General features: G+C 43.9%; 1 protein-coding gene across 1 annotated transcript in view; it reads right to left on the bottom strand.

Annotated features, from left to right (window-relative positions):
• Positions 1-3,661: 3,661 nt before the first annotated feature.
• Positions 3,662-19,471, bottom strand: part of PEDS1 (plasmanylethanolamine desaturase 1) — a 34,462-nt gene continuing 18,652 nt past the window's right edge. Inside the window, exons 3-6 of the mRNA XM_075011657.1 lie at positions 18,333-18,424; positions 14,090-14,234; positions 13,088-13,300; positions 3,662-8,175 (exon numbers count right to left, since the gene is read on the bottom strand). Of these exons, the coding sequence (XP_074867758.1) occupies positions 8,054-8,175; positions 13,088-13,300; positions 14,090-14,234; positions 18,333-18,424 (572 nt within the window). The 3' untranslated portion in view covers positions 3,662-8,053. The remainder of the gene's footprint in view (positions 8,176-13,087; positions 13,301-14,089; positions 14,235-18,332; positions 18,425-19,471) is intronic.

Here is a 19,471-nt window from a genome sequence, read left to right as displayed (position 1 = left end):
CTCTCAGGTTCTTGTGGCCGATGGTACGCCCGCTCACTGGAGGCTTGCAGAGGAAAGTCTTGGGGTTCTACAATTAACTCTCCTTGAGCCAGCTGTGTTTCCATCCCCGGCCGGGAGTGTCCACAGGGGTATTGGATGGCCGGGGGGGCGGACCTGCCCCTAGGTGTATGCCTGGGGTGTCTGTGTCCAGCATGATAAGAACGACCATGGCAGCACGGGCACGGGTCCAGGGATGGAGACCTGGACCACTCTCGGGGTGCGTACCCCTGACGTCTGGGAGAGCGAGATCTCCGCGATGATTCAGATAACGGTGAAGCTGGTTTGCGATAGTACTCCAAGGGATCCAATCCCAGAAAGGGCGAAGGTGGCCCAAGCCATGGTGACGTTGGTTGGAGGAACGGAGGCGGCGGCTCTGGATAGGCCGGTGGAGACCCAGATCTTCTGGGTGGTGTGTGCAGCATAAGGGGAGGGCTTGTTGATAGCAGCATTGCAGCCCTGTCTAGAGAAGGGCTGCGGTGCCGGGTTTTTGCTCTCGCCTTTCCCCTCCCCTGCGGGGCTGGCACCGCCCCCTCCCGTGCCGGGGATCTCGGCCCTGCTGTCGGCGCCGTGCTCGGCCCACTCAGTTGCGGTGCCGCGCGGATAACGTCCTCTGGTGCCTGCAGGCTCCGTGCCTGTTGGCCCTGCACCGCTGGCGCTGCAGGGGTCACTGCCGCCTGTGGCGGTGCCGCCAGTTCCAGTGCTTGCCTGGCCGCTGCTCTGAGTGCTGCGCGTGCCGGCTGTTTGGTAATCAGAGGCTCAGCCTCTGCCACGTGCGCTGCTGCGCTGCCGCTTGTTTGAGTATGCGGCTGGGGGCTGTGTGCTCCGCCCATCCCACTTGCTGAGACCACCAGCAGGGATCGGGCTGGAGAGCGCTTCCTCCGTTTCTGCACCGAGGGGGTTAGGGAAGCCGCCTTCCTTTTGTGGAGCCCAGGGGGTCCCTCTGGTTGAGGCCTCTCCAGCAAGTCAGGCTGGAGAGCCTTACCAAACAGGAGCATTTTCAGCCGCATTTCTGTTGTTTTTCCTGGCCCTGGCTGTGAGCCTAGCACAGTGGGAACACTTCTGGGTAAGTGTGATTCCCCCAGGCACCGAATGCATTCGCTATGCCCATCGGAGGCCGGCATAGCTTCGCGGCAGGACTCACACTTTTTAAAGCCTGAAGAGGACATCGCGGTGACTCTTTTTGCTGTTAATAGGGCACTTAATTCGTGCCTGTTTACCCGTCGCTGACACCAGCCTGCAGAGGCAGGAGGCCTACTGGCCTTCACGTCCACGCGTCTTCTCCGCTCCTCTCGCTCTCTCTTTTTATATATATATATATATATATATATATATATATATATATATTTTATTTTTTTTTTTTGGTGAAAAGAAAAAACAATTTACACGTAAAAAACTCTAGCTAATCTGACTCTGGCCGTAGCCTGTGCGGATTCCGTTTGCAGCCGATGGCGGTTGAGAAGGAACTGGTGGGGACCGGATCGCGCACGTGGCCGGGGACGCGCAAGGGAGCAGCGTGCGCCGGCGCATGCACGATCCAGGAGAAACTGCTGGAAAGTTTCCGATCTGCGGCGCCGGGCGAGCCCAACACCTATTGTGGAGCACCCACGGGGACACTCGTAGAACCACGTTTACACAGCTTTTTTTGTGCCGGCAGCAGCATCTCCCAGTAAGCAAATATGCAAATGAGTGGTCATTTGCATCTGAAACTGTCCATTTGTGTACTGCTGCCAGTGGTTCGGGTCAGCGTAACCATAGCTGTAAGGACAAAGGCTGGAGAAAGACAGAATACCAGGGTACACCTGTCTTAGAACAGAAGCAGCATCTTTGTTCACTGGTGCCCCAGCCTAGTGAGAAGGGCTTTCACTCTTTGAACCTAGTTAAAAATGCTCACAGCTAAGCATGAAATAAAAGGTCGCAGATGGGTGGCTCCTGGGAGTGGGCAGAGGGACATGGAAAATTACAACTGGATCATAGACGCATCAAGAGGAAAAACTGGTTCAACTGTTCAGTATCGTAGATGTCTACTCACACATGCACGGAATAGAGGGAATAAACAGGAGAAAAACCCAAGCAGAAGTATGATTTAATTGGTATTGCAACCATGTTCCCTGTATTTTTTTCCATCCATAGGAGGAATGCATTAGGTTATGTGCACACCAAGGCACGTGTGGATGTGTACCACCAATTGAACCGTGTTGCCGGGTGGGTGCATGCTCTGCTAATCAGCTGGGCAGCACCTGACTCTTTCCTAAGCAGCTACCCAAGCACTCAGGTTACAGGGAACACTGATTGCAACTTGCCAGGGCTAAAGCTCACATCTGGAATAGTTATAGAATGGTATAACTTGTTCAGGAAGAATATGCTTTGTAAAAATCAGGGAGACTGTTGCATTATACAGCAGAATGTTACTATGTAAAGACAAGAGGAGAAGTCATGGTAGGGATATACTGTAAAACTCAAGAAGAGGTGGTGGTTGAGGCACTTCTAGAACAAACAGAAATGGCCAAAACACAAGACCAAGTGGTAATAAGGGACAAGTACCCAGACAGCTATTGGAGAAAGTGAAGAGAGCAAAACAAAGTCTCCAGAAAGTTCTTGGAATGTACTGGGGACAACTTTTTGTATCAGTAATGGGAGGACATAACCAGGGGGACAACCAGACTTGATTCAGAACAACAGGGAGAAATTGGTTATATATCTGAAGGACAGGCTGAGTAAAAGATCGTGAAATGATAGATTTCATTGCTGTAAGGAAAGGAAGGAGCGAGAGGAGGGCCGTCCTTATAATTAATGAGACCCTGCACAAAATTACCTGAGGCCACCTACCTAACTTCTGCCAGTGCTCAGGTTCCCTCCACCACCTTCCCCCAGCACAGCTTCTGCTGGATCCTGGGGGCTTCCCTGGAGCCATCTCCAAGCTACAGTCTGGGGACTCTTCTCCACCCCCAAGTGTAGCAGGAGGGAGCCCTCAGCTCAGGGGCCAGCTGGCTAACATGACCCACATGGGCAGGGAGGAGGCAGGCCTGCTGGTGATGGTTAAGAGAGCAGCCAGAGGGCAAGGATGGAGAAGCTGGGCTAGAGAAGAACTAGCGGATCGCCATCAGGGCCATCCTGTAAGTGCACGAGCACACATGGGTGCACAGGGGCATCCAAAAATAAGAACAGCTCTGAGTGAGAGCACCAGAATGAGGACAGATGACTAACAAATGCAGAGAACTGGTAAGGCCAGGTCCCATGGATAAAAGGAAAGCTGGCAGTTGCTCAAGGTAAGGCCCAATTGAAAACTGTCCCAATGTAAAGGAAAGAAGGGGAAAAATAGTAAGAAGCCAATATGCTTCCATGTAGAGTTCTTCAGTGACACCAAAAATCCAAGAAGGAGTTCTACAAGAGGAGGAAATATGGACAAATGGCTAAGGAGGAGCATAAGAGAATAGCAAAAGCAGATAGGGTCAATCAAGAAAGCGTAGACACAAAATGACAAATCTATCAAGGGTTCTTCTCACACACACACCCCCCCCCCCCAGGAGCCAGAGAAGGATGAACAATGAAGGTCTTTTTCTTGGCAGAGAAGGCAATTAAATAACCGATGGAATCACAAAGGTTGAGGTGTTTAATCTTTTTAGTGAAGACCGATGCAAAACATGTTATTAATGGTCACCAAACGCTCAACGTTAACATTAACAAGGGTAAAGAATACAAACCAAAAGTAAGGAAAGAACAGCTAAAGCATATACAGGTAAGGTAGACGTATTTAAGTCAGCAGGGCCTGATAAAATGTATCCTAGGGTATTTAGGGAACTAGCTGAATAAAATCTCAAAACCATGAACTATCTCTGAGGACTCCTGGAAGAAGGGGAGGTCCCAAAAGACCAGAGGAGGGCAAACATAGTACCCATTTTTTTTTTTTTTTTTTTTTTTTTTTTTTAAAAAGGCAGGGGGCGCGCACCATGGGGACCTGAGGAATATTATATCAGTTAGACTTCAATACCTGGAGAAATACTGAAGCATATTATGAAACAACCAATTTGTAATCACCTAGATCCATGATTCTCAACTTACTTTACCATTGTGGGCAACATGTGTAGCTATGAGGGCTGCATCCACATATATTACCTATATGGCCCTGAGCAGGTCACATGGGCTGCCGTTGTTTGGTGACTAGGCCACAAGTAGCCCACAGGTTGGGAACCACTGACCTAGAGAACAAGATGATTATGAGGAATCTTTCAAGAACAAATCATGCTATACTAGCTTAAACTTCCTTCTGTGACAAGGTTACTGGCCTAGTAGATAGGAGGGGAAAACAGAAGATGTATGACAGTCCATTATGCACTTCTGAAAAGCAGTTATATATATAAAGGTACATTCAAAACTGGTTTAAAAAGTCATCCTGAAAGAATCATCATCACAGGTTCCTTGTGAATCTGGGATAAGGAATCCAGCAGGATCCCAGAGGGATCAGTCCTAGTCAATATTTTCATTAATTATTTGGAGAACGAAGTGAGTATACTTGTAAAACGTGCAGCTGACAGCAAGCTGGGAGGGGCTCCAAGCATTTTAGGGGAAAAAAGGACTAGAATTCAAGATTGACTTGACAGGTTGGAGAATTGGTCTGAAATCACAGGATGTGATTCAATAAAGACGTGTGCAAAGTACTACCCTTAGGAAGGAAAAAATCTAAGAGTACAACTCCAAAATGGGAATAACCAGCTGGGCAGTAGTTCTGCTGAAAAAAGATTGAGGCATTATGGTAGATCAGAGATTGAATGAGCCAACATTGCTACACAATTGTGAAAAAAGTTAATATGCTGGAGTGTATTAATACAAGTGTCAAATGTAAGACACTGGAGATAACTCTCCCACCCTACTTAGCATTAAATACTTAGTTATGCTTCAGAGCATGGGGCTGGATTTGATGACCCCTTGAGTCCTTCAAGTCTAAGTTTGATTATGCTTTTTCTGATCTTAAAAAAAGTGCATCAACTCATTTCAGATAGGTCAAACAATTACTAGCTGCTAGAGCCAGTCATTAACACTCTGCAAAGGCAGAATAAAGTTAGCAAAGCCCTGCAAGCATTTTTAAAAAAGTCTAGGGGTAAAATCCTCACCTGGTTTATTCATACCTCCCCTGAAGTCAATTTTATATTTGTTTCAATGGAGAGCTGACAATTTACTCCAAGGAACTACTCCCTTGTACTCTGTCTTTCCCTAGAAATTTTATCCTTTAAAACAGGAGGATTTTGCTGTTGCCATCCTTATGATCACTCTTACCCACAACACCACATATCAAGTGAAAATTCCACAACTGCCTATGGGTTGTTTAACTCCATTGGGATTTGTTCATTCCCATTATTTTATTACTGAGAGATTGTGCACAGTCCCCAAGAGAGGGAAGAAATTCCAGTCAGGTCTAACTGCCAAGCAAAGTCTGTGTCTAAATCTTTGAAGTTATCTGCAACTATTAGTTTGGACTACTTAACTTCAGAGAGAAAGGACAGCAGGTTTTATTCTCATTACACAGCTAACTTAAGGCTGTAAACACAAAGCACACACTTAGATTCTACTCTACAGAAGTTTTTCTAGTTGAAGGCTAGTCCCAAAAAAAACAAAAAAAACAAAAAAAAAAAAAAAACCACACACCACGAAACCTCAGTCCCACCACATTCAAATGCACAACTGGAAGAAGTCTTTCTTCAGATTCCATTTGGATCCAGCTGCTACATCACAAAAACATATCTACAGGCCCTAGGAGGCACATAACTGCCACCATCAGTAGCTGAAGTAACATGAGAAGAGAGATTTTAGTAGCCAGACCAAAGTCAGTTTGGAATTAAATCCAGGTTGTCTCCTCCTCAGCACCTAAAGTCCAAGAATAGAAAGCTTCCTACTTGGACATTGCATGAGACCAAAAGAACACTGGTTCCTGTACCAAAGTGTTAATGCAAAGGCCACATTCTTCAGAAAAATAATTGCTGAGACAAAGCCAAGACTTGTTCATACAAGTCATACTTAGCACAGTGACTCTTACCTTCAAAAGTACTGTTCAAACATTAAACCACCTCTGAAGAGGGAAAGCAAAGAAGGTGCTAATTCTACTTGTTCTTTCAGACAGCCCAGTTCATTCCTTCTCTAAAGTGCCTACCACAGGCAGCGTCTAGGGAATGATGACCAGTCCTCTTGAGTTTTACCTTTTCCAGCTGAAGCACTGAGGCTCCTGACTCTATGGGGGCAGAGAAGCAGGGCTGAGCTCCCACCTTGTGTGCTGATGAAAATCGGCTGGCATCTTACTCAGCACCTCTTTGGGGGTTGCTGACCACTGGTGTAGCTCACGGTATTTAAAAGTTTAGACTCAGAATTAAAACAAGGCCAGGATTCTTAGACCAAGGCTATGCATAAGCCACAATTTACCTAATATTTAATCTTAAATACAACCTTCTTATTAACAAAGGGACCAAACTGAAGTTGCGTTGGCTTTACTATCCCACATTGAAGTGTACTAATTTTATACTGGACGTACAAAGAATTACAACTGGGAAAAAGAGGAATTAATTTCAGATATTCTTTTTTGTGCACAAAAAAGGGAAGAAAATGGCTACTATACTGATCATCTTCACTTCAGCAAGGGACTGATACGAATAAAAGTGTAGGGTATTTCTCTCCCAAGTACTGAACAAAGGGTCTACCCTATGTAGAATTCTCAGCACTAATTGGTTGCAAATCTTTTCTGCAGAGGGGTAGAAAACTGGAATGGTCCTTTGTTATAATGTCAGAGGCTTACATAATTGAAGAGTTAAAAATAATTACATAAAACCCCCACAATGCTATAGGGTAAGCAAAGCTATTGAAATTGCAAGTTCCCCACCTTACCCAGGCTGCTGGAGGACTCATGCATTCATCCTGTGAATGCTACATATTTCGGACAAAGAGTTGACAATGAAGTGTGACTTTACACCAACAAATAAATGAAGAACTGCAACAGGACTTAACAAACATGATTAGTATTATCCAACTGCTGTTATAAATTATGTACTTTCAGATCACATTAAAATATTCCATGTTACATCAGAAAAGTTTAAGGCTTCATATTAATTTACAGAAACCAACACACACCTTAAAAACACCAACCATTAACATTTCTGTGCTAAAGTTACATTTGATACCTTTTGCTCTCAAAAGACAATTTGCAGATGTGCCCAATGCTACACCTGCTTTAAAAAGTGATTACTGAAACAAACACATACCAGCAAGATCCCATCTGTGAGCACTCAGAATTAATACAAGCACCTGGAATACACATACACAGTGTGCCATCCAGATACTCCGAATGTATTAATGTAAAGCTGAAATGGCTTGCCCAAATTCCTTATAAATCTGTTCTAATTTTTAAGAGAAACTGAAGCTATTTAAGAATTCTTTACCCACTGATAGACTCTGGATTTCAAAATCTGCTCCATACCACATTAACAAGACTCAACACGACAGAAAAGATGGAACCGATATATTTATCAACCACTAAACACACTGAAACGGTGATAATTTTATTGGCTTCCATCGCTCTGACACGCTGTTTTCATGCAGTATATCTGGATGGGACTTCTTAAAATGCAGTGACAAATTATCTCCACTATTCTCCATATTGGTTTTAGACAATGAGCTATTTTTAAGGTTAAATAATGTTGATACAACACATGTTTACTGTGCCACCAATGCATTAGAAGTGATGGTGCATCTTCCTCTCTGGCTCACCTGATGGCTTTTTATGAGACTTGGTGATGAAGTATTTCCTAAGACATCAGCAGACATGGCTAAAGAAAAGTGCTCAGTACAAACGGAAAAATAGCCACTCACATTTCAAGTATTCTTTTAAGAATGAGTTAATTGCAGTTGATGTTAGCACTTTTTAGTCTGTGCTTTAGAGAGTCCGTTATTTCTTTATAAATCTTGCATTTGGCTCATGGCTTTTTAAAAAAAGGTTGGCAACAAAGATAAGAAATGTAGAAGGCTGGTATGAGTTTTATTTAACTTTCTGAGCCCACTTCATGTCATCTGCTCTTGGCTTTTCCCCTGTCACTCCTTGGATAATATTCTCCAAGCATCTCCAAAATCCAATTTTCTCTAATGGATAGTTCAGCCAACCTGAATGACCGGAGGAGAAAAAGTAAAAATAATCAAGAATTAGCTTAAACCATAGCAGCAGAAACTCAAGTTTGCATTAGTTTTCTTCTCCACTTAACAGTGTTACTTTAAATAGAACATAAACATTTGTTACAAAGAAGTTGAGTAGTAGAAGAATGCTATGAGCAAACAGTGTGCCACTTTGCAAAACTAAGCAGATCCTAAGAAAAAAGTAACCAAATTTCCCGTCCCCAAAAGTAATTTGTCAATATAGCCACTATCAATTTAGATATTTCTGTTTTAAAATGTTTGGCTAGTTATACAGATTGCCAACTGCCCTTCACTCAGACCAGCCAGTTTCACTTGTTAGTCAGGTGGTTTCCTTTTTTGAATCTCATGCACTACTGGACAGATACAAGCAATACAGAAGAAATCTCAAAATCAAAATGCAATAACTGGTGACCAACATTTAGACAGAAGTACTAACCTATCAGATTTTGTAAAAATATCTGATATACACTCATCGCTCGCTATATGAGCATTTTTGGTGCCCAACATTCTGTTCACAGGCGAAAACTTGTAAGAGGGACACTAAATTACCATTAAATACACGTTAAAGTCTGATTGGTTCCTAGTGTTCCTCACTTGGCGAAGGAGTGACAGCAGGTGGTGCTGTTTTTGAAAAGTAAGTGAACCTTGAGTTGGCAGGAGGAGGGGGTGGAGAGGGTTAAAGGCTGGGGGCAGTTTGGGGCCATGAGCCGGAGGGAGGATTAAAACCTGGTGACAGCTCCAGTGGAGGAGGTGGCAGCTTATTCTTCCAGGCTGCACCAGTGGTACCGGTTGGGGGAGCAGCAGGCTGGGGGAGTGTTGGGAGCAGGTTCGTCTGGGGGCATGTTGCAAGCCAGGGGGTGTGCATGGAGCAGCGGGCTGGGGGAGTGTTGGGAGTTGGCTGGGCTGCAGTGGAGCCAGCCCTGGGGCTGCAGGTCTTCCTGCTCCCCAGCCGGGGACCCAGCAGCTGGAGTGAAGCCTGGACCCGAGCCTCCCTGCCCCACAAGCCAGGGACCCCGAGGCTGGCTGATATAAGCGGGGGAAGTTCACTTGTTTTATAACCAAAAAGGTACGTATGTATGTCCCTCATTGTTAATGAGTACTTCCCTTATGAGTACTCACTAAACGTGGGATGAGTGTACCTAAATTCTGAACCTAGACTACTTATACCCCTAAAACAAAACAAAGTTGATAACAAGCTAACTCCTTTCTCCCCAAACTCAAAAGACATAACCAGATCTCCACTTTTGACAGTGTAAATACCCCAAATTTGGTTTTTCCAATTAAAAAATTACTCCACTTTCACATGGTAAGATGTAATACATGTTGACCCAGGCAGAGCTAAATGTGCTTTATATTAATTCCTTGTTTTCAGTGGCATAGCCAGCGCAGTGGTAGGAAAAACAGCACATTTAGACTAGGACAGCTCCAGCTTTTAAGACATGAACTCGTACAGGTCTAAACATGGCAAGTCAGACCAATAACTCTGATGCTGTTGTACACTATGCACTATTATCTGTACTTTGGTTACCATGTTATTAGAATGCAACCATGTATTCTAGATGAGGCTATATGTAGAGAGCATTCAGAAACTGAAGCTAACACAGCACAGGGCCAGCTGTGCTTATTAACAGCATCACAAAGGGAGCACCAAACTTCAGGTGTCCCAGGACCTGAATTAGCCCTCAGAAAGATCACTGGCAGTAGTAAAAGGTGTTGGTATGACTGTTACAGGTGCTCTCCGTCCCTGCCTCTCCTCATGCAATACTGCCATGGAAGCAATCCCGAATGTTTGAGCTGTGCTCTTGATTAAGAAAGGGAGAGGCTTGTAACACACCTTTGCTTCCAGTTACTTGGTTAGACTTTAAAAGAAAGTTTAGGATCTAAACTGTAGCAATCTGAGGATGCCCATTTGATTTTAAAAAAAAGTTTGGGACTCCTCAATCCTCCTCCAAGGCCACAACTTCTGACCTGCCCCTTCTTCAAAGCCCCAGCTCCGTTCAGTCCATACTCTCTCCCTCCACTGAGTGTTGTTGGGATGCAGGAAGTGGTGCTGGCTGTGGGAGTTTGGTGTGCAGGAGGTGGTGAGGGGTGTGGGCTCCAGGCAGTGTTTATCCCCAGGACGTTCTCAAAAGGTGACTGGCACATCTCTGGCAACAGCTCCTAGGCAAGGGGCCCAGGAAGCCTCTGTGCACTGTCCCCCCCCCATCTCCCACAGGAGCAGCAGCAGCACTTGGGGCGAGGCCAGCACACAGAGGTCACTAGGCACCCTCCTCCGCGAAGCGCAGAGACATGCCTGTCATTGCTGGGAACAATACAGCAGTACTGGGGCAAGTAGGAAAACTGTCTTAACTGCACTGGCAGATAGTGTGTGTACTGGAGGCACAGGGCAGTGGTGGAGTGGATCAGCAGGCCTACAGATCCCAGGGTACCCTTGGGGCAGAGCTCCCTGTAAGCTGAGCCCTTGGTTGGTCACCCAGGAGCGATTCAGGTGCTGCCCAGCTGATTAGTTGTGTGCCTACAGCAGGCAGCATATATAACTGATGTTTAACATGCAACAAGCAAGACTCAGGGGCACTTGATGTGACACCTTCATAATCAGAGTAGTTAATGATTTTTTCCTGATACCGTACTTTTAACCTGTGGTTCTCAATCAGGGATCCATTGGGGGCGGGGGAGGGGGGGGGGGCCACAAGCAGCTTTCAGAAGGTCTGCCAAGCTGGGCCAGCATTAAGTTTGCAGGGCAGAAAGAAAGTGGAGGCCTGAAGGCATTGGACATTTGCCACACTTGCCATTCCCCACCATAGCTTTGGCTTTTATATGCTGAGAAACAGTTGTTGTGACGCACCTGGGCAAAATGTGTTTTGCATGGGGGGGGGGGGGGGAGGAAGAGGGGAGGGAGAAAGAGGAAGGCTGAGAACCCCTGCTTTAAACTAACCCACAGACTACCTCTTGAGAGCTACTGTGAAAAGCTTACGTCCATCTTCTCCTATGCAGAGGCATTTAAGTTTGTCAAGCCAGTGACTCCATACTCCTGAAGGGGAGAGTGAGAGAGAAGGGAAAGCAGCAGGCAGAGAGGAGAAAAGCAAAAGAGAACCACAGATGTGTGGAGGTGTCAGGGTTATTGTGTAAGAGACAGAATGAGCAGGAAACGCAGGGGAGAGAGAGTCTAGAATGTGAACTGGATGGGAGGCAAAATAAGGAGAGGAGCTCTCCCACAGCCAACTGTGTCAGGTCACACCACAGCAGCACACAGATTCAAGCTGATGGGATGTCATGCTGCAAATATACCCATCACGGGATTCTAACATTACAGCGGTATCCCTTGTTCCCAAAATAAGATAGGGGCATTTTCAGGGTCACCTCTACACTGGCCACCAGTGCCCCACTCCTCCCTCCCCATCCCTCGCACCCAGTCTGTCTATAGGCTAATGACAAGTCAAGCCCTGTTCCTTGGGGTCAGCGTTTAGTACTTTCTTGCTAGCAACCCCCTCACACCTCCATCCCTTCTGGGAGGGCCACAAGTAAAGTCTCCTCAGAGCAATGCTAACTGCACCTTCTGGTAATGAACCCCTCTCTTCCAAAACTTCTAAATGGAACAGCTGCAAGCTTTGCACACATGATGCAAGGAATCAGATGTGGACAGCATGAATTCACAAGTGGACATGTCAATAATATGTAGCTAGTTGATAAATGATAACACTCATGTGCAGCTTTGCTTCCTAGCCTACTTTTTAGTTTATGGACAGCGTGTGATGGAGCGGGGGGTGCACGTGAGAGAGCCAGCTTGAGGCTGGATGTGCGTGTGTGACAGGCAGAGCAGCTCACAGCCACTAAGGGTGACTCCCTGGGGCTGTAACCTAGGCTGGCAGGTAACATCTGACCTGAACAAAGAGCTGGGAGGAGCCGAGCTGGTTTTGAATCGGAGACGGCAGTTGTAAGCTGTGAGGAGAGAGAGTTGGAAGGCAGCCAGCCAGGCTAGGGGGGGAAGCTATACCCCAGATGGGGCACCCCTTGTGCTCCTCTCCCCAGGATGGGTTGGAATGACTGTCTCTGCCTGCTGTACTGACATCTCTGTGCTGAGCTGTGCCTATGTCATCTAATAAACTTCCTGTTCTACCTGCTGAGTGAGAGTCACTCCTGCCTGCGGACGGGGTGCAGTGCTTGGGGACCTGTGAACCCCTTTACGATCAGTAATGAGATGGGTTCACAAAAATCAGCAGGCCATTCAAGCACAGGACACAATGCAGAGCGTAATGTGCATGTGTTAGTCTGTTTTAGAATAATCTGATTTATACTTATGTACTTGGCAGTTGTAATGCACCTTAGCCCCATCCCCCTCTGCCTGACTACCTCAGGTGTACCTTTAAGAAATGCCAACAAAAAGACCTCTATGATCAGTCTGGATTCACGCCAAATTCAACCCTAAAGAGTACCTGGGCATGAGAGTGGGAAAGACCCACAGCCTGCCTCTTTCTTCACCTGCCTGGTGATTCGGTCTCTTTTCTGTATGATTTTGTGAGAACCAATACCATTCCAGGCACATTGTCCTGACACAACCAAACCCTTACCTTGTTCCAAGTTATGGTAAGAGGAAGCTCTGTACCAAGTTTGGTGGTTGTAGCTCTTACCATTTAGGAGGAGGAGTTCTTGAACAAAAACAGAGAAACTCTCAAAATATACAGCAGATACCAAGTAAAGAGCCTGTGTTGACTTGTACAGTAAAAGCTAATCACACTCCAAGTTGTGGCACATAACATCTTCTGCATTTGATAAACTGCTAAACAGTAATAATATACATGCAACCAAACTACATTCTTGCCACCTGTGCTTTCTGGTTCAGTGAAGAAAAACACTTGGTCCAGGAGCACAGAGTTTACTTTACCTGTAGTAATACAAAAATAAGTCTCATGGGGAGACACATGATGGATTCGGTGGTGTTTCCGTGGCAGGATAATATGCCAGTCCTGCAGAAAGACGACCCAACGAGGAAGACCAAAGTATGTATGAGACCACTTGTGAATCTGGTTTGTCAAGGTTACAAAGATAGCCAGGGCAAAGACAAAACACTCCCAAGGGCACGTTTGGTACAATGCTTCTGCAAAAATAAGATACATTAAAAATAAGTTTTTAAAAAGATCAGTCTTTTTTCATTTCATTGAAGCAGCTGATTTGTAACAGACAGTACCTAGTCATGTCTCCATCCTGCTTTCCTGAGAACTGAAGGGCAACTTCTAAACTATTCCAGCAGTTGCTGACACTTCACGTTGATAAGTCTCAAGACCCAATTACTTCAGCAACAGAACCACTGGGTCATGAACAATTCATGACATTCTGAAATGCCACAAACTAAATGAGCTGTAAGACTAGTATACACCACAGAAAATTAGTCAAGTTTGGGAACCTGAGCTACGGATTTACTACCTATTGTACAATTAAACAGGAGAAGAATTTAATGCTGTATTATTAGGCTTTGTATTTGAGCTACTTCTGAAGAAGCTGGATATATTGCAGCTTTCAGACTTGAGCTTTCTTCCTCAATTGCCACAGTTTCAAGGTCCTTTAAGACTGAGATGCCAGTTCTTGTGCCAAATTTACATTCTAAGGTTTCCTTACTGAACTCTTCAGTGAGACACTTCCCTGGAGATGGGAGATCCTTTTGGCATGGAACAGGTTAATCACCCATTATCAAACAGTGGGAAGAGTCTCCCTTTCCTCCACACATCTACTTCTAATGTAAATTAGAGCAACTGACATATCACAGATTAAAATTTAAAATTTTAAACCCTTTCGCACATAAGAACAAGACTTATTCAATTTATCCACTGGTGAAAATTCTAAAGTAATAGGATACAACAACATGTTATAGTCACTACAAATAGCTTACCTGGGGAAAGAGAAACAAATTTGTAGGCCATGTTTGCTAGTGGCACCAGTGTCATCATGCAGTTATCTCCATTGGTCTCTATAAAATCATGTCTAGTAATTGCTGTGGGGTCAATGTGATGTTCTCTAAAAGGTCTGATGAAAGCCTGAGAGCACAAAGCCAGAAATGCAAGGCCATTACTCATAAGAATGAAAGCATCAAACTGGGCTTCCATACTACCATATACCTAGGAATTAAGATTCAAGCTTTCAGAACCCATGTTAGAGAATTAAAATAAATCAGTTTTACACTTTAAAATCTTCATACAAAACTTACACGTCAGTCAATTTTTTGCATCTGAAAGCAGCATACTATACTTTTGAACACATACCCAGTGCTTTTCATCTCAAAGTGCTTTATAAAAGGAGGTAGATATGCATTATCACAATTTTACAGATGGGGCATGGGGAAGCACAGAAGTTAAGTGGCTTGCTAAAGGTCACATAGCTAGTCAACAGCAGATCTAGGAACAGAGACCACTCACTGCTATTCTGTTGTTACTTCTGCATATTAATACTGTCATTTACATTGCATACAATAGAATCGAGACTCCTAGACAAATCAGCACAACAAAAATGAAACACTTCTACAGGAGGAGAGATGGACAGCAAAAGTAAGCAGTCTCAGGAGATAAGATTGAGTTATGCAAAATAATGAAAGATACAGAGAAGGTTGAATGGAAAGAAGTATCTGTTCATCTCATAAAACAAGAGCCAAGATCATTGAAACTGAAAAGCAATAAATTTCAGACTTGCAGAGGAAATGTTTTCAATGTGGCAAATTAACTTATGGAACTCACTCAAGACAGATTTAAAAAAAAGAAGCCACACCGAACACCAAATTTATAATCAACCCTAAATACATCTACAGTTACATTAAGTGTTCTATGTATTTTAAGGGACATGAACCTCATATTTCAGGGCACCCACTAAATAAGGGCTAGGATTCTTGCACTTTTCTCTGAGCATCTGGTATTGGCCACAGGATGCTGGACTAGAGATGGATCACTGTTCTGATATACTGAAACAGGAAACTCTTAAATCTAAAGTATTTGTTTCTGTTCATCACCACAGTAACATTTTTTCAAGTACTTCACTTCTCCCTAGTCGGTATCTCTCTCAGCTCCCTTGAAAACTATTGAAATGGCACTCACCACCCCAGGGAACTCTCAGGAGTTCACCCAGATTTCAGACATTTCCAAGACTACTTTCACTGCTGCTACATAGCTTCTAAATACATCTGATGTGCACCTAAGTATCTTAAATGACACTGTTGTTGGTTCTCAGAATATGCTGCAGAGGAGGAGTCAACTTTCTGATGCTTGGAATGGGTGAATAAAAAGAAGAAAGCACCTCCTGCAATGAAGAGGTCATAACCCTTTTATCTACTGATGCTCAGATTCAGTGAAACTTAACAAAAATCTGGACAGTAACAGAGAGGTAGCCGTGGCATTGACTGGAACGCAGGATCTGGTCCAAGAGGTAACTGTTACTGGACCGCTTGGAAATAGTGACCACAATATAACAACTTTTAATATTCCTGTGTTGGGAAGAACACCGCAGTGGTCAAACACTCTGGCATTTAATTTCAAAAAGGGGAATTACACTAAAATGAGGAAGCTAGTTAAACAGAAACTAAAAGGTAGAGTAATTAAACTAAAATCCCTGGAAGCTGCATGGAAACTGTTTAAAGACACCATACTAGCGGCCCAACTTAAATGTATACCCCAAATAAAAAAAAACACAGTAAGAGACCTAACAAAGAACCGCCATGGCTAAACAGCCATGTTAAAAAGGCAGTGAGAGAAAAAAAGGGCAGCTTTTAAAAAGTGGAAGTCAAATCCTAGTGAGGAAAATAGAAAGGAACATAAACACTCCCAAATTAAGTGTCATATGTAATAAGAAAAGCCAAAAAAGATTTTGAGGAACAGCTAGCCAAAAATTCAAAAAACGATAGTAAAATGTTTTTTAAATACATTAGAAGCAGGAAGCCCGCTAAAAAAGCAGTGGGGCCCTTGGACGATAAAGATATAAAAGGAGAGATCAAGGAAGACAGTGCCATTGCGGAGCGATTAAATGATTTCTTTGCTTCAGTCTTCACGGCTGAGGATGTTACAGAGGTTCCTAAATCTGAGCCAGCCTTTTAGGTGACAAATCTGAGGAACTCACTCAGATTGAAGTGACATTAGAGGAGGTTTTGGAGTTAATTGATAAGCTGAATAGTAACAAGTCTCCAGGACCAGACGGTATTCACCCAAGGGTTCTGAAAGAACTCAAATGTGAAATTGCGGAGTTATTAACAGTGGTTTGTAACCTATCCTTTAAATCCACTTTGGTACCAAATGACTGGAAGACGGCCAATATAACGCCAATATTTAAAAAAAGGCTCTAGAGGAGACCCTGGCAATTATAGACCGATAAGTTTAACATCAGTACCAGGCAAATTAGTAGAAACACTAGTAAAGAATAAAATTGCAAGGCACGTAGAAGAGCATGAATTGTTGGGCAAAAGTCAGCATGGTTTCTGCAGAGGGAAGTCGTGTCTAACTAATCTATTAGAATTCTTTGAAGGGGTTAATAAACATGCGGACAAGGGGCACCCAGTGGACATAATATACCTAGATTTCCAGAAAGCCTTTGACACGGTCCCACACCAAAGGCTTTTATGTAAATTAGGTGGTCATGGGATAGGAGGAAAGATCCTTTCATGGATCGGGAATTGGTTAAAAGACAGAAAACAAAGGGTGGGAATAAATGGTAAATTTTCACAATGGAGGAGGGTAACTAGTGGTGTTCCCCAGGGGTCAGTTCTGGGACCGATCCTGTTCAACTTGTTCATCAATGATCTAGAAAATGAGGTAAGCAGTGAGGTGGCAAAGTTTGCAGATGACACCAAGTTGTTCAGGACAGGCAAAACCAAAACAGATTGTGAAGAACTACAAAAAGATCTCAGCAAACTGAGTGATTGGGCAGCAAAATGGCAAATGAAATTTAATGTGGGTAAGTGTAAGGTAATGCATGTTGGAAAAAATAACCCAAATTACACGTACTGCATGATGGGGTCAAATTTAGCTACCACAGGTCAGGAAAGGGATCTTGGAGTTATAGTGGATAGTTCTCTGAAGACATCCACACAGTGTGCAGCGGCAGTTAGTAAGGCAAATAGGATGTTAGGAATTATTAAAAAAGGGATCGACAATAAGACAAAAGATATCATACTTCCCCTATATAAAACTATGGTACGCCCACATCTCGAGTGCTGCGTGCAGATGTGGTCTCCTCACCTCAAAAAAGATATATTGGCATTAGAAAAGGTTCAGAAAAGGGCAACTAAGATGATTAGGGGCTTGGAACGGGTCCCATATGGGGAGAGGCTAGAGAGACTGGGACTTTTCAGTTTGGAAAAGAGGCGATTGAGGGGCGATATGATAGAGGTATATAAAATCATGAATGGTGTGGAGAAAGTGAATATAGAAAAATTATTTACCTTTTCCCATAATACAAGAACTAGCGGACACCAAATGAAATTGATGGGTAGTAGGTTCAAAACTAATAAAAGGAAATTTTTCTTCACACAGCGCACAGTCAACCTGTGGAACTCCTTGCCCGAGGAGGCTGTGAAGGCCAGGACTCTACTAGGTTTTAAAAAAGAGCTTGATAAATTTTTGCAGGTTAGGTCCATAAATGGCTATTAGCCAGGGATCAAGTATGGTGCCCTAGCCTTCAGAACAAGGGCAGGAGATGGATGGCAGGAGATAAATCACTTGATCATTGTCTTCTGTTCTCCTTCTCTGGGGCACCTGGCATTGGCCACTGTCGGCAGATGGGATGCTGGGCTGGATGAACCTTTGGTCTGACCCAGTATGGCCATTCTTATGTTCTTAGATCACTCCTGTCCCCCTGCTAAGGTCCAAGAACACTGTGTAGTGACACAATACATAGGATAGACTAACTCCCAAAACAGAACACAGCAGAGGCCTCAAACTTTCTGGCTTGTAACAAATCTAGAGGAAGTTTAAGTGTATATGTCAGATCTATTGACAACATACCTGGCCAACTAAGATGGGATAGAGAAAGACAACAGATCAGGACTGGCCAGTAAGAGTCACAAAATTTCTATATAGTGCATAGCACATTTAACATGATAGCAAATTCCCCTAAAATGATTTTATTTGAAATTTTAATTTTTAAAAAAAGTTGCAAACCTTTCCAACGATGGGCAGCTCCACAGATCCCCAGGTGTCCGCTCCCCAGTGCACTAATCCCGATAAAAAGTCAGCAGTAATAACTCCTGCAACTGTAAGAAAACAGAGTTAGGAATCCAGAAGCATTGTTTCATTGCTCACAATCCCTCTGAGGAAACAAAAACAAAAAATTACCACCACTGGTATTTTCTGGACATACACATTCTCTCCCAAACAAGAGCCATCTGCCACTCAATGCAAAGATCAACGTTCAATGAAAAGTGGGTGACCATAGCAGAGGGCATTAAAAGATTAACTTGTCTCTTGGGTGACAATGGAATCTGACCTTTGATCCTATTGTCATCAAATAATAAATAGTGCTTGTAAATCTGACAATTATGTGTTATTTTTCTGACAAATCCAATCAGTGAAACCAATTACTCCTTTACACTGAACACGATCCTCTCTAAAAGGCCTAAATATATACCTGGTAGATCTAATATACATACCCAACAGCCATCATAAAGGTATTGTTTAATTTCATCTAGTACATACGCTGTTTAGACTACTATTCCATACAAACACTAGCATTACTGAATAGCACCATCCTCAAAATAGTTGCTATTGTTCCTGCATACAGCAGAGACTCTGACCAACAGACCCCCGTTACCACCAAAGACTCTTAAACCTAGCCAAAGCTTTCCAAGCATAAGCCAAAGACAACTGTTTCATCTTAAATATCAGCTACAGATGCACACTTTAGTACATGGAAGGGGTTTCCAACATGGCTCTTCACAGCTAGGCTACTTACAGAGTAAGGTTGAAAGCCTACCAACCAGCTAGACCATGGGTGTCCAACCTTTTGGCTTGCCTGGGCCACATTGAGTGAAGAGGAATTGTCTTGGGCCGCACATAAAATATATAAGTCACATAATGTTAAAAGTTTACGATCTTGTGGGGCCGCATTACTAGCTGTCCAGGGCTGCATGCGGCCCGCGGGTTGGACACGCCTGAGCTAGAGAGAGTGGAGTCACCTATAACACCACAATGAGGAGCAACAGAGGCCATATGGATGATTCCCTGCAGAATGTGTTATATACTGAAGAGTTATTTAACTGGCATGGTAGCTGTAGAAGAATGAAGTCCTGTGGCACTTTATA

This window comes from Carettochelys insculpta, chromosome 17 (genome assembly GCF_033958435.1).
Source record: "Carettochelys insculpta isolate YL-2023 chromosome 17, ASM3395843v1, whole genome shotgun sequence".
Taxonomy (NCBI): Eukaryota; Metazoa; Chordata; order Testudines; family Carettochelyidae; genus Carettochelys; species Carettochelys insculpta.
The sequence above is the reverse complement of the archived record's forward strand: the minus strand, read 5'-3'. Positions and strand labels throughout refer to the sequence as shown.